This window comes from Dunckerocampus dactyliophorus, chromosome 16 (assembly GCF_027744805.1).
Source record: "Dunckerocampus dactyliophorus isolate RoL2022-P2 chromosome 16, RoL_Ddac_1.1, whole genome shotgun sequence".
NCBI classification, from domain to species: domain Eukaryota; kingdom Metazoa; phylum Chordata; class Actinopteri; order Syngnathiformes; family Syngnathidae; genus Dunckerocampus; species Dunckerocampus dactyliophorus.
Window position 1 is genome coordinate 19,067,012 of NC_072834.1, and position 15,459 is coordinate 19,082,470.

At 41.8% G+C, this 15,459-nt stretch overlaps 1 protein-coding gene across 3 annotated transcripts in view; it reads left to right on the plus strand.

Moving 5' to 3' along the window:
• LOC129169591 (cell adhesion molecule 1-like) overlaps window positions 1-15,459 on the plus strand; it is a 440,926-nt gene that overhangs the window by 377,306 nt on the left and 48,161 nt on the right. For all 3 annotated transcript variants that reach the window (XM_054756155.1, XM_054756154.1, XM_054756156.1), the window contains one exon: window positions 1,705-1,877. In XM_054756155.1, the coding sequence (XP_054612130.1) occupies window positions 1,705-1,877 (173 nt within the window). The remainder of the gene's footprint in view (window positions 1-1,704; window positions 1,878-15,459) is intronic.

Sequence of the window (15,459 nt, forward strand, 5' to 3'; positions counted from 1 at the left end):
AGGCTGCAGGCGGCCATTTGTATTCAAGAGGCCCGTCCTTGCTCTCTCCTTGCAACCTGCATCCTCAGTCAACATCCCATGCAGAAATACAAACTACTTTACCATCGTCATGCCGCTCCGTCTCATGTAGGAGGTGTTTGTTTAGTGTATTTCACCTGGAAACGGATTTGTAAAGATCCGTTAAACACTCCTGTGGTTTGTTTTCACCATTGAGCTCCGGCTGCATGTTTGTTTTTTTGCCTCACCTCATCTATCTCCTTCCACGCCATATGTTTTCTAAAGGGGGGGGACGGGAAAGAACTTAAAGCACCACACCGAGAGAGCCCATCAGCGCTCGCTCAGGGGAAATAACAGTAGCGGTTTGGCCGTGGGAAGTCGGGGAAAAACAGAAAAAAAGAGGCATTTTGTCTGTTTTTTGTTGTTTTCCCCGGCGCCCTTACTGCCTCTGAGCTCATTGTCATAAAAATGGAATCTGTCATGCTGCTGTAAACCTCTGTCAAGGTAGAGAAATAAAGACAGACGCTCACTCGGAGCCCACCTACTCTCACAAGTATGCCTGCAAAGCCTGCAATTTGCAAACAAAGCCCGCCTGCTACATCGACACGGTTTTGTTTTGTTTTGTTTTTTTGGCAGCGCACGTCATTTTAATATATGTTGTTTATGTGCTGGCACTCTTTGATTAACCCGCTTTGTGTTTCCCAATGCCTGCAAGAGGTTCCCATGAAGGAAATTGACAGTAAAATGTGTTTTCTGGTGAAACAATCATTTTTTGAGGAGTGAGTAATCCGTCAGCAAATGTCCTCAAGATCAAGTCGGCCCGCTTGAGATGCGACGCGTTTGCTTAATCGGTGCTATTAGCTAGGCACTTATCGTGATGATGATGGAGTGGAACCCTGTACCTAATCATTTGGCCTCACGTGAATGGAGGCTGATATTGGTCTCAATTGAATTTGTGTGATTGAATGATTATCCTCACACATCACAAAAACTGGCCAAAGAAAAATCAAAACACCACATTGTAGTGTACATGATGCATATAGAATTTTGCAGCATCACTCTATAACGGTTTTTCAAAATGAATGAATTAATAAATAATCGCTGTTTTGTGGTTGACTGAGGCCTATTACTAGTTATTATTACTTGGCCTAAATTCAGCATTTTCAAGCAAAAAAATGGCTAATTGAAGTAAAATACAAATATAAGGCATTCAGAAGACGCATTCAAAGACGTTGTGATGATATGTAGTATTCTACACTGGTCACTAGGCAAGAAGTATGCTGTCCAGAAAAAATCAACAAGGAACTCTGCCAATGCTAACGTGTGAGCCTATATTATAATTATTTATTTCTTATATGTCTTATTTTCTGTTATCATGTCAACTATATTGGATGATATGAATGTAAAAGTGACTATAGGGGTGTTATTTCATGTCTAGAGGGCTCTATTAATGCTAAACAAAACATATTTTGAAGGTGTGCTCTATGAAAACATTCCATTAATAAATAAGTTATCCTACTTCATGTAAATTCACTTTTTACGGTCAGGTCTGGAACCAGTTAGCCACAATCAATGAAGGATTACATTATAACCATTTCTTACTTTTTTACTCCATATAATACTGCATATATTATCATTTCCTGGTGCCTGAATACCTGTGTTCTCTGCATTCTCACAAAAGCTGTCCCTCTCCCTTTTGTGTATTAGGCCACAGCGAGTCAACTGGGTGAAAGTGGACGATGACGTGCCGTCCCATGCCGTCATCACTGGCGCTGATCTTTACATCGAAAACCTCAACAAGTCCTACAACGGAACCTACCGCTGTGTGGCGGCCAACTCACTGGGGGAGTCTTTCGACGAGTACATCCTCTACGTCTATGGTATGCCGACTTCGCTCAATAGCTAACTTTTTGTCCTCAATCTTGATGCCTGAGTCACAAGATCACTTTCATAGCTGAGTTCAGGGCTATTCAACTGACTTGCTAGGCGGAGGGGACTTCTCCTTTCACATTATTCCCAAAAATTTGCATTTTTATTTCAACAAATGGTTACATTGGAGGAGTTTGCGTATCCCAATGATCTAATCAGCGAACAAATTGGGGTGTATAATGCCCCAGGTATCGTGACCCAAGACAAACTTTGCTCCACATTGTTTGCAGTAAGTTGGGCTAGTTCCCAATGAGGGTTGGACTCTGCCAGGGCTGCTCTTTGTCACCGATTCTGTTCAAAACATTCGTGGACAGAATTTCTAAGTTGAAGGGATCCGATTTGTGGCTGCTGGATTGGGTCTCTGCTTTTTCGCTGGTGTTATTGGGCCATGGCCGTTGCAGCCAAGTGTGACCTCCAAGTCCGAGTCCATGGTTCTCGCCTGGAAAAGGGTGAAGTGCCATCTTTGATGGGCAGATTGGTACAGGGTCTACAGTGATGCAGACGCTGTATCGGACCATCATGGTGAAGAGGGCCGAGCTACGTTCCCATCGTCACCTGTGATTATGAGCTTTGGGTAATGACCAAAAGGACAAGATCGCAGGTAAATGCAGCCTAAATGAGTTTCCTCTGTAGAGTGGCTGGGTTCTCACTGAGAGACAGGGTGAGAAGCTCCGTCATCCGGGAAGAACTCTCAGTAGAACCGCGGCTCGTCCTTGACAGGATTCAGGTGGGCTGGCTCAAGCATTTGATCAGGATGCATCCCAGACACCTTCTTGGGGAGGTTTTCAGGGCACGTAGAAGGAGGTAGGAGGCCTTCGAGAAGACCAAGGACACATCGGAGACACTATATTTCTCTCAACTGGCCTGGGAAGCGTTTCAGGATCCTCGAGAGGAGCTCGACAAAGTAGCCGTGGAGAGGGAAGTCTGGGTTTCTCTGCTTAGCATGCTGCCCCCGGGACCCAATTCTGGATAAGTGGAGGAAGATGGATGGATGGATGGATGGAGTTAAGAATCCTTTGGACAACAGCAGCTCTTAGATATTTTTAAGAACCTACTGCCAAAAATGCTAGTCAAAGATCCTTTATATGACTTCGGTCTGATCTGTTCATTTTCTGGATTTGGTCCATGGGTCCCCAGTTGAATAGCCCTGAGTCAGAGAGTTCAATAATATTATCAATATTAAATAATAATAATATTAAATAAATAAATATTCATAAATGTGGCAATTCTATGAAATTTCACCCTGCATGTTGTCTTAAAGTAGTTGGATTAGATTCCTGCCTTTTCTTCCCCAAGATTTGAGCGTTCTTGCTCGCTAGCATCTTAACAAGGTCAACCTCTTAATTAACCTCCATTGATTCCTGTGACTACCTGATTCTTCTCCATGCAGTTCCTCCATCCTCATTGCCACATTACCGCATTGTTTGGTACCGTTACAAGCAATAACAACATGTCATTGTGCTCTAATGTGCTCAGTCTTCCAGGGCTTAATGACTTCAATCTCACCTTCCATAGTCCACAGATGAATCATTTGCTGTCTTTTGTTGTGGAGAATTAGAAGAGTGAAAAGAAATATTGTTTACTTGGTAGATGCGAGTGAAGAGATGCTCAATGGATACCTGCTGAATAGGCTTTGTTTACAGCTAATGAGAAGCTCAATAAAACAACAGATAGTGACGTTGCATTGGCTTTTGGTGCATTTAGTTAAAATGACCGCAAACAGCATGCAGAAATGACAAACATGTACAAGAAAATGCGTTGGAAGTGTTGCTCTGCTCACTCCCTCTATGTGTGTGTGACAACGGCACGCTTTAAAAATATACACTCCTGATCAAAATGTTAAGACCAGTTGAAAAATTGCAAGAATTTACATTTTGCACTGTTTGATCTTAAGGAGAGTACGTAGTAAGTAGAGCTTCAAAATGAAAAAAAAAAAAGAAATGGGAGTGAGACAAAAAGAAAATTGAGTAAGCAATTGATTGCAAACAAGCATTCAAGTGAAAGTGAAATAGGCTGATCAAAAGTTTAAGATCATAGCTAAAAAAAAACTGAAATCCCTCTAAAATAGAGGCTATTCTTGTTAATAAGATGAAAAATGGGCATGCTTGATGCCAGTGTTTCCAGGAGGGTAGTGGGAATGTTGCTCCAGGTGGTGAAGATGACTTCACGGAGGGCATCCGCTGTCTGGAACTGATGTCCATTTTTATAAACTTCCCTTGCGATCCATCCCATCCCCATCAGTTGGATGTAGATCAGGGAAACACGCAGGATGGTCCAAAAGAGTGAGCTTATTCCTCTGGACGACGTCCTTTGTCAGGCGGCCGTTGTGAACTGCAGTGTTGTCCTTTGAAAAAGCCACACAGACGAGGGCATTCAGTCATGAGGGATGCCTCTTGCAACATCTCCACATAGCCATCTGCCGTTTCACACCCCCGCACAACCTGAAGCGCCATTGTTCCATTGAAGGAAAAAGCACCCCCGATCATGATGGAGCCCCCTCCACTGTGCCAAGTGGTGAACATCTCAGGTGGGATCTCCTTGTCGTGTCAGTAACATTGGAAGCCATCAGGACTGTCAAGGTCAGAGAATAAAACTTTCTTCCATCTTTCAATATTCCATGTTTGGTGCGCTCCTGAAAATTCCAAACAGGCAATTTTGTGGCGTTGAAGGAGATGAGGCCTTTGAAGACATTTTTTCTTCTTAAAAGCCTCTGCCTCTGGCAGATGGTTTCCGATGGTTATTGGACTGCAATAACCATAACCCTCAGGATGTTTGAATAACTTTCAAACTTCCTCCATCCAACCTCAGCAGCAATGGCGCACTGCGAGAGGCCTTGCTTATGCAGCTCAACAATCCCACCTCGTTCAAAGAGAGAAAGCTTTTTTGCCTTTGCCATCAAGACATCTTGACAGTGTGAATACCTGACAGAAAATGACATTCAATCCACATTTTTGCCAAGACTTTGGCTTTTAAAGGCTGTGCTCTTAAGCTTTTGATAAACAGCCTATTTCAGTTTGCTTGTGTGCAATATATTGCTTACTCAAAACATTTTTTTGCTCATTCCCATTTCTTCTTGTTGCATTTTGAAGCTCTGTTTAAAACCTCCTTAAGATCCAACAGTGCAAAATGTAAGCATTTGCAGTTTTTCAACTAGTCTTACAATTTTGATCAGGAGTGTATTTTACTATAAAAAGTAACCGACATATTCAACTCAGCAGACGGCATTTTGGCTTAGTGTATTTGAGTTAGGTCACAAACGCTGACCAATCAAATCCTTACTTTATGCATATGTTCTTTGCTGCACAGCCGTGGGTCACATGACAAAAATACCAGATACCAAAGTATGCAGACTACAAGTGTGAACGCAGCCTTAGTTTTACTTAGAGTTATTAACAGCTGTTCAACCTGACAACACAGTTGCCATCCACAACTTTTTCCACTAATTTGCCATCAGGCTTTTTGTCCACGTCCATCCCTGAGCTTAAACAACAAAACCCCATGGCGAAAAAGCTGCGAGTCGTCGCCTCTTATCCACCCACACATCCTCCTCCCCTTGCAGTGTGAAAAGACTAACACAGTAATGCAACACATGGGAAAGCAAAATAAATATATTTTTCAAAAAGGCCTCAGTGCTTTTAGAGATAGTCTTTTGATGCGTCCACCGCCATCCGCAGATATCGCCTGAAATCCAATGGGGAAATCACGGCCAGTCTTGGCTGTGATAATGGAAAGGCGGGATGTCACGGCAGAGTTGTCAAAAGCTGCGTTGTGTTCGCAGTCTATAGACAAACACGGCACAACATATCGGATTGTTTCATCTAAAAAACAAACTACAGGCTGTATCAAAGTCCCATCAGTCCAAAGAGTTGGTCTTAAAAAACCTCTTTTACTTTGAAATGATCCCACAAATAACTGCTGCAAAGTTAAACCAAAAACGGAAAACAAACTGTGTCTTTAGCAATTTGTTTCCATCAACAGTGTCCAAAGTGCGGCCCGGGGGACATTGGCAGCCTGCAGCTGTTTTTTTATTGGCCCGAGGCACATTCTAGTAATTTTAGGAAAATTAGGTTGGGGAAAAAGTTCTAATATTATGGGAATAAAGTAAAAATATTATGGAACTAAAGTCATAATATTACGAAAAGAAAAGACCAAAGTTGATACAAAAAATAGGCTTTTTTACCTACATCAAAAAGCTGAGATACAGTTTTTTTTTTTCGTGAAATATATATAACTTCTTAGCATATCTACATGTGTTACTTTAAAATATCAAAGTGCCAAAGTTGCATCCTTTCATTTTTCACTATGTGGCCCTGACTGGAAAAACATTTTGACACCCCTAGGTTTGCATAATAAGGGTGTTTTTAGAGATGATTGAAAATCTTTGCATTGTACTTCCCGTCTAAGCGGTGAAAAACACTCGAGGTACACGCAAGTATGTCACATTCAAAAGAATCATCGTATATGTGTTTGGGTTGGCGATGAGGTGGAAGCCGAGATGCAAGGCAAATTCAACCAGTAAAAATCAAATGGTCTTCAATAAGTCCAAACATAAAAATACAGTAGACAGTAAAATGCAAACGCTATCGATAAACAGAGTCCAAACGAAAACATAACAAAAAACTAAAAAAGATAGTTTAATGCGGTTAATTGGTTGCGGTTAACTGTACCACTTGTCGGTGCAGTACGGACTGGTTGTTTGGATACCTTTCACTATTTTAGCCAATGGAACTGGAAAAAATGGCATACCACAACAAGATGAACCTAACTGTACTGAACTGTACTATTTGATGGTGTGGTACTGATAATGGTCATTTGAGTAACTTTCAGAACTTTTGGCGACAGAGCTGGTAAAAACTGCGTACCATAATGAGGTGTACCAAATTGTAATGAACTGTAGTGAACCATTTGGTGTTGCGTACAGCCTGGTTATTCGAGTAACTTTCACTGCTATTAGCAATGGAGCTAGAAAAAAACTGCGTACTGTACTAAGATGAAAAAAAAATGTACTGCTTTATAATGAGTGAATTAGCTAACTGTAGTACATCCTCGTGTAAGGCGTTTTATAACCCATAGCCTCCATAGTGGCTGTTTATTAAATAGGAGCTACAATACTGTATGAACACAAACCTGTCTTATGGCTGCGTAAGTCATTGATGAAGTATACAAGGCATCCCCTCACCCCCATGCCAGCCAGAACAAATGCAAGCCTCGGCCGTCTTCCCCCTCTAATACCTCACATTCCGGCCTATTGTGACCCCCATGTGATTGAGAGCACAGTGAGACCGGCTGACACTAACAACGTTAACGGGTGAAAAAGAATGCTATTGCTGGAGGTCTCTGGGAATGGCCCCTACTTCACAGGCTAAGAAAACACAACCATTAGGCTTTTCCCTCTCGTGGTCGAGTGCCAGCCAGAGCCAAAGGGGTCTCGGCTTGTTTACAGGCAACCAATAACCGAGTTTCTCTCCTCCACCTTATCCACCCATTTATTTCACATCGGCATCATGTTCACTGACCTCGCCGCTCACGGTCGTCTTACTTATTCTCCTGCTTTGCATTCCTGCTCCATTTAAGACGCCAGGGAGTTGCGCCGCAAGTCACAGCGGGCTCTTAAAGCGTATTCCGTGGAAGTACAAGCAGTGTTTGTTTGCAAAAATTATACGCCCCAACGGAAGTCAGATTGCCGGGTTGAAGTACGGGTCAATCATGACTCCCAAAACACATTTCAAAGAGGAGCTACTGAATCTGCTACAAAAACATGCAGTCATTGGTATGCAAAATGTGTTTTCTCCTCATACATTACAGTAATTAATTTAAATACCGTAAATCCGGTGTATAAACCACACCGGTGGATAAGCCGCACCGGCTAAAATTAGAAGGAAAAAAAGATTTGTTCTTATATAAGCCACGCCGGTGTATAAGCGTCATAAAATGGCATATTGTGGCGCGCACAAGTACGTGAGGACCAGTCAGCCCTTTATTTGACAGGAGCCAATCACAAGCTATGAAAAAGCTCACGCTGACCTTGTCAACCCATTGGAAGTTGCAGGACGTCATTACTCAATTTAACAGTCTGACTCACAGTTTCATCTGACCAACAACATTAAACTCATCACACAGCAACTTAACACTCAAACCTCATACCTTAGAAATATAGAATCATTTATTAATAGTTATATTTATGAAAATATATATATTTTTCATATACATTAATATGAAGAAACCCAACATTTTAAAGTTTTCCCATAATGCATTTTGTTTAAGAAAAAACATTTTATTGGAGGAGCATAGAAAGCATAGAAAATGGTGGAAGGCGCTGCAATGCTGCCTATGTCCACTAGAGGGGGCCAGAGAACCCGGAGCCCAAAGCCCAGAGGGAAGCTGACATCATTGCAGCGTCCCAGTGAATCCGTTGCTCAGACACAATGCCTTATGGGAAAACTTTAAAATGTTTTCATATTGGGAAATGTTTATATACTTGCATATACACCTTTTGAGTGTTAAGTTGCTGTGTGGTGAATTTAGTGTCGCTAGTAAAGTGTTCTTTGAAAGATGACACCATGAGTCAGATTGTTATGTTATACTGGTATATATAATGATCTCCTGCCATTTCTAAAGATTCAAGATTCAAGATTCAAGAGAGTTTTATTGTCATGTGCATGGTAAAACAGCAGTTATACCATGCAATGAAAATCTTATTCTGTTCATTCTCCCAAGAAAAGAAAGAAAAACACAAGAAAGAATAAGAACATAAGAAACATAAACACATAAACATATATACCAATAAATTAAGCAACAACAGAAGAGACATTAATACAAGTAAATAATACAAATAAATAAATAAAGTGCTATGAGTGTGTGCGTGTGTTGCGTGCGGCGTGTGTGAGTGCTTCGTTGAGAAGCCTGATGGCCTGTGGGTAAAAGCTGTTTGCCAGCCTTGTGGTCCTGGTCTTGTGAGTGCACTGATAGCTCGTGATTGGATCCTGCCAAAGAAAAAGCTACAATTTCTTAACTGACTGGCAAGCAGTATTTAAACAATTATTTAAACAATTAGTTCTGAAGTAAAGGAAGATGGCACAAGATTAGAATTTAGCCGTGCTGCTGTGCAAGCTGCAGGGTTCAAAGTTTAAGAAAAAAGCAGGAGATTATAAATTGGAATTTAAGGTATTATTACTCTTAAAGGATCTTCTTCAAACTTTTAGGGATTGTTTGGTTTTTTCCGTCAGTGCAGTGGAGTCTCAGTTAGCATGCGCCGCAGTGAGCATGTTTTTCGGTTAACCTAGAAAGTTCATGCCAAAATGTTGCCATGGTTTGCGTACATTTCCCGGTTAGCATGCAATATGGTGCGCGTCTCGTGAGTTCGACTGTGTTCTTCATGTATTTTTGTCACAAAACATCTGTTTTAGTAGCCTATTAGGTAGATAATACATGGAAACAGGAACCTTACAGGAACTTACATCGGGAACAAGAGCCAGAGAAGGGCCAAAACTCTGTTTCAAAGACCAGCTCAAAAGGACCCTGGCTCACACAAAGGCTGAATCCCAATTCTACCCCTTATCCCTTACCCCTTGTCTTACCCCTTCATCTGCCCCTTAATAGGTTTTAAGGGGTTAAGGGGAAGAAGCCATTAAAAATGGGACACCAATTGATTCTCATTACATCATCATCCTTCACAGCTTGCTGGCTGTGACATACTGTAGGCAGATGAGTTGTATTATTGTTCATAATGAATGTTTCCTTCCATAAAGTAAGGTGCATACATTTCAATGTTATATAGCCTACCTAACAACACCTTTTTTTTAAATAAAAGGCCCACATTTTTACAAACTGTGACATTTATTGCACAATAACAAACAGGAAGCAATATGTAAAGCTAGGAGAATATACATCTGCAAGTTTAAATATTATGCGTGGAGTACCCCAGGGGTCAGTACTGGGACCAAAACTGTTCAACTATATCAATGACATCTGTAAAGGGACGAAAGACTTCAAGTTGGTTTTATTTGCGGATGATACTACTGCCTTTTGTTCTGGGGAAAGCACACAAGAGCTGATTAAAAAAGTCACGGATGAAACAGCCACATTAACTCTTTCAATTGACGTCTTTTCAAAAAGTAACGTTGACTGCCAAAGACTTCTATTGACGTCTTTTGCTTTTTATTGCGGGAGCTATACATCAAAGTCTTATTCAGCTTGTGTGTGAATTTCTGACTTGTAGGCAATGTATTTCTGGCCCAATAGGGGGCAACTCTCTTTTCCTCCAACCGGCAGCGACAGATTGTCTATGAAGAAGATGGATTGTGGGTTAAGGAGAGAAGAAAATGGCGATCGCGAAAGATAGAGGTGACGTAGGTGACGGAGACACAAATGCAGTTGACAATGGCAGCCAAGGCAACAAGCTAGTGGTTAGCGTTGCTGAGCCATGTGGCACGAGAGAGTCGGGTGACTCAGAACCCGACCCTGATTCTTCTGACAAGTGGCTGCCATCTGGATCGGTCAGCAGCAGGGATTCATCCCCACATCCAACAGACCCCACCATCACTGTGCTTGAATTTGCTTCTTTTCTCGTTTTCTGTTTTTTGGTCAAAATCAGAAATTACCAGGGGTAGGACATCCTGGAGTACTTCTATACGAAATGAAAAAATGAAAAAACAAAAGCAGAAAAGACCGGAGCACACTTGACCTCCACAGACCCTCCCATCCAAGTACTGCCCACTCTTCCAACACCGGATTGGACTCCAAAACCACATTTGATATAAACATCAGCCAACAGAATGAATAGAAACCCACTAATCTGATGTTCGGATACGAGCTGGAGTCGACGACGAGGTGTCTGTAATGTTACATTCATGAGACAATAGCCACCGCGGGAAGTACTGTACAGAAACTGGAAGTAAAAAAGGAACAAGGAACTCCCAATGCTTACATGTATGAGTCTATATTAAATCTTATTTATGTCTTATTTTCTCATGTTATGTACCACATTGCGTAAATGTAGTTGTAGAGTGTGAAGGTGATTACAGGGGTGTTATTGCATGTCTAGAGGGCTGTAATAATGTTAAAAACTGTATTTAGAAGGTTTTCTATCCTCTAACTACAAAAACATTTTTTTTATAATGAAGGAATCGTACCTCATGGAAATTCACTGACCACAGTCAGTTCTGGAACCAATTAACCGCTTCAAATGAGGGATTACTGTAACTGATGGAACAATCATTTTCTACTTTCATTTCGTGACCTTAGAATGTCTCTCTAAAGTGCTGTCTATTTTCGAGCTAGCATTAGGGGTCTTTAAGTTCACTTTTCCCAGAAACGCTGCCTCGGTAAAAACAGTTTTGTAACTCAGCAGGGGATGAAATCCACTCCAAACCGTTGCATTTAAAAGTCAATGAGCTGCAGTGCGTCCCCAAGAAGAGCTCACACCTCAAGTGACTGTGGTGTCTTTAAATGTTATATCTCCCTGTATCACTTTGACACTGACAATGGCCAACATCTGCTGGCTTCTTGCGCTCCACGATGGGGATGAAACCAATTTGGCAAGTATCGCCCCTGAGCTCCTCTTTGGTCAGCCTGGCCCAGCCCCGCTTCCCTGGTGGATCATTTTTTCCCTGCTGTTTGTCCGCAACCTTTTTGTTTTGTCAAGGTTGTTTTTTAAAACACGCAACTGACGAGCGATGAATTAAAAACACGTTGTACACCAGCAGCGGTAAGGATCGCCTGAAGGTCTTCATTTGTTCATTATCGTACATTTGCTCCAGGCGCTCTTCCACTCAGGGTCTCTGCCTTCTATTTGAATGACGCCATTCACTTGCAGCTCAAGTGCTTGTTGTTAAACACTAACAACTATGCCGTCTCCATGAAGCATATCAGCCTTCGGGCAAAGCCACTTTTACATGGAAAACAATCTGAAAGCGCTCGTTGAAGACATTCACCCACGGCACCGTAACCTTTATTACCTTTATTGCTTCCTTTGTGTAACTTTTGGGAGGTCATTATTTTTCAATTTGCCTCACGCTGGCAGTCAAAATAATGTTGGGATCATTTAGAATGACTAAAATAAACGCCATGTACTGCAGCTAACCCCATAATCCCCAATACCCAAAATACAACTTTTTAAAGTACAAGTTAGTAGACTTACAACAATGAATCGATTATCCACTTAATCAATAACTATTTTGGTGTTTGATTTGTCACTTTTAAAACTTAAAACTGTAAATATCCTCTGATTTCACTCTCTCAAATGTGAATATTTTTTAATTTCCTTGTTCATCTTGAAAGCAGACTTATTACCTTCGTGTTTTCGGCAAAACAAGATATTTACACACATCAGCTTTGACTTTGGAAAACACTGTTCAACATTTTTGCGTCTTTTCTGATATGTTGAGGACCAAACCACTAACAGTTTGTGTTTGCGTCATATTGATTTGGTCCGTCTAGGGCAGGGGTGTCCAAAGTTTTTTTTATTGGCCCGCGGCACATAAATATCAAATTTACCAAGGAAACAAAAAAACAGCAAGGGCCACTTCTCGTAATTGATTAATGACTTTATCCCCATAATATTTGTACTGTGTTCTTGTAACATTATCACTTTTTCTGTAACCTAATTTTCCAAAAATGACATTTGTTTTGTTTCTCATAATATTACGAATTTTGAAAAATAACTTCTTTAACAATTCAACTTGATGCTATTAAAATGACGTTATTTTTCCTCATAATATTGCACCGTTGGTCTTGTTAGGTTACGACTTTGTCTCATTAGATTACACATTTTTTCTTAACATTTTGACTTTTATCTTGTAAAGTCACTGCTGATTTTTCCATTTTTGCTGTTTGCTTTTTTGTGTGTGTGTTTTTGTTCAATTCTATTTTTAGAATGTGGCCGTGGGTCAATAAAAAAGCAGCCAATTTAGTTTCACAGCTGAGTAGCAATGTTAATGTCAAGCGCATGTAGAGGTAGACAAAGCTCAGCGATTAAAGAACAGTGGAGCATTTGCGGCATTTTTGTTACACGTGATTGACCAACGATGCATGTTTAGTTAGTACTTTTTTTAGTTTTTTGAGCCAGTGTGAGCATATTTACACCTGTTCCCACTTTTGAATGCAACATTACTCATTCTGTCAGTATCTTATGTGCTATCATATTATGGTCTGGTATGGTTTATTTGTTTATTTATTTGTTCAAGGAAAATCACATTTACACTTGCAGAATTCATCATGTCTGAAAAAGTGGAGGTAGAAGCAGCTATTTTGTAGTGCTTTGCTCTTTTACTCGGGGAACTCCCCTTCACCAACTTGCACTCTCCAGAGGGACATCAACAGCAACTAGTATGCACCGACATGTTTGCTTGTCAACAGGGCCCCGCTGCATCGCAATGACAGCACATGTTGCTCATTAAGACGTTTAATCGCTTCTAACGAGCTCCCAAGCAGTGTCACACCGCAGGGTAGGAATGTAATGGTACATGCGTCACGATACAGAGGCGTATAGAGTTCCATACATATATATATACTGCTCAAAAAAATTAGAGGAACACTTCGAAAACACATCAGATCTAAACTGGGGGGAAAAATGATCTTCAATATCTTTCCTGAGAATAAGTGGGTGATGTATTAGTAACAAAATGATGCCACATAATTTGATAGAAATGAAAATGATCACCCTATAGAGGGGGGAAATCAAAGACACCCCAAAAATGAAAGTGAAAAAATGATGCAGCACACTTGTCCATTTGGCTAAAATGTCATTGTAGCAACTCAAAATGATTCTCAGTAGTTTGTGTGGCCCCCACGTGCTTGTACGCATGCCTGACAATGTCGGGGCATGCTCCTAATGAGACTACGGATGGTGTCCTGGGGGATCTCCTCCCAGATCTGGACCAGGGCATCACTGCGGTACCTGGACGCATGGAGGAGATTCCAGGAGACAGGTAGTTACTCCAGGAGAGCTGGACAGGGCCGTAGAAGGTCCTTCAACCCTCAGCAGGAACGGTATCTGCTCCTTTGTGCAAGGAGGAACAGGATGAGCACTGCCAGAGCCCTACAAAATGACCTCCAGCAGGCCACTGGTGTGAATGTTTCTGACCAAACAATCAGAAACAGGCTCCATGAGGGTGGCCCGAGGACCCGACATCCTGTAGTGGGCTCTGTGCTCACTGCCCAGCACTGTAGAGCTCGATTGACATTTGCCATAGACCACCAGAATTGGCAACTACACCACTGGTGCCCTGTGCTCTTCACTGATGAGAGCAAGTTCAACCTGAGCACATGTGACAGATGTGAAAGGGTCTGGAGATGCCGTGGAGAACGTTATGCTGCCTGCAACATCATTCAGCATGACCGGTTTGGTGGTGGGTCAGTGATGGTCTGAGGAGGCATATATATCCCTGGAAGGACGCACAGACCTCTACAGGTTAGATAATGGCACCCTGACTGCTATTAGGTACCGGGATGAAATCCTTGGACCCATTGTCAGAACCTACGCTGGTGCAGCGGGACCTGGGTTCCTCCTGGTCCACGACAATGCCCGACCTCATGTGGCTAGTGTATGCAGGTAGTTCCTGGAGGATGAAGGAATTGATACCATTGACTGGCCCCCACGTTCACCTGACCTAAACCCAATAGAACACCTCTGGGACATTATGTTTAGGTCCATCTGGCACCTCCAGGTTGCTCCTCAGACTGTCCAGGTACCGCAGTGATGCCCTGGTCCAGATCTGGGAGGAGATCCCCCAGGACACCATCCGTAGTCTCATTAGGAGCATGCCCCGACATTGTCAGGCATGCGTACGAGCACGTGGGGGCCACACAAACTACTGAGAATCATTTTGAGTTGCTACAATGACATTTTAGCTAAATGGACCAGTCTGCTGCATAATTTTTTCACTTTCATTTTTGGGGTGTCTTTGATTTCCCCCCTCTATAGGGTGATCATTTTCATTTCTATCATATGATGTGGCATCATTTTGTTACTAATACATCACCCACTTATTATCAGGAAAGATATTCAAGATCATTTTTCCCCCAGTTTAGATCTGATGTGTGTTTGAAGTGTTCCTCTAATTTTTTTGAGCAGTATATATACAGTATATGTGTGTGTGCGTGTGTGTGTGCGTACAATGGTACCTTGTTAGTGTATGTCCCGAGTCGCATATTTTTTGGTTGACGTAAAAAATTTACGCTTACATTTTGCCTCGGTGTGCGCACATTTTCCACACTGCATATATTTTTATCACAAAACGTCCTTGTTAGGAGCTTGCTGATAGGTCGAAAAACAGGAACACCGTAGGACCTGGGTTCGAATCTCTGCTTGTGCACCTCTGTGTGGAGTTTGCATGTTCTCCTCTGTGTGTGGGTTTTCTCCGGGTACTCCGGTTTCCTCCCACATTCCAAAAAATTCCATGCATGTTAGATTAATTGGTGACTCTAAATTGTCCAAAGGTATGTGAGTGTTTGACTATATGTGCCTGTGTGAGGATTAGCGGCATAGAAATTGGATGGATGGACATAATTCATGGCAAAACAGGAAGGTGGTGT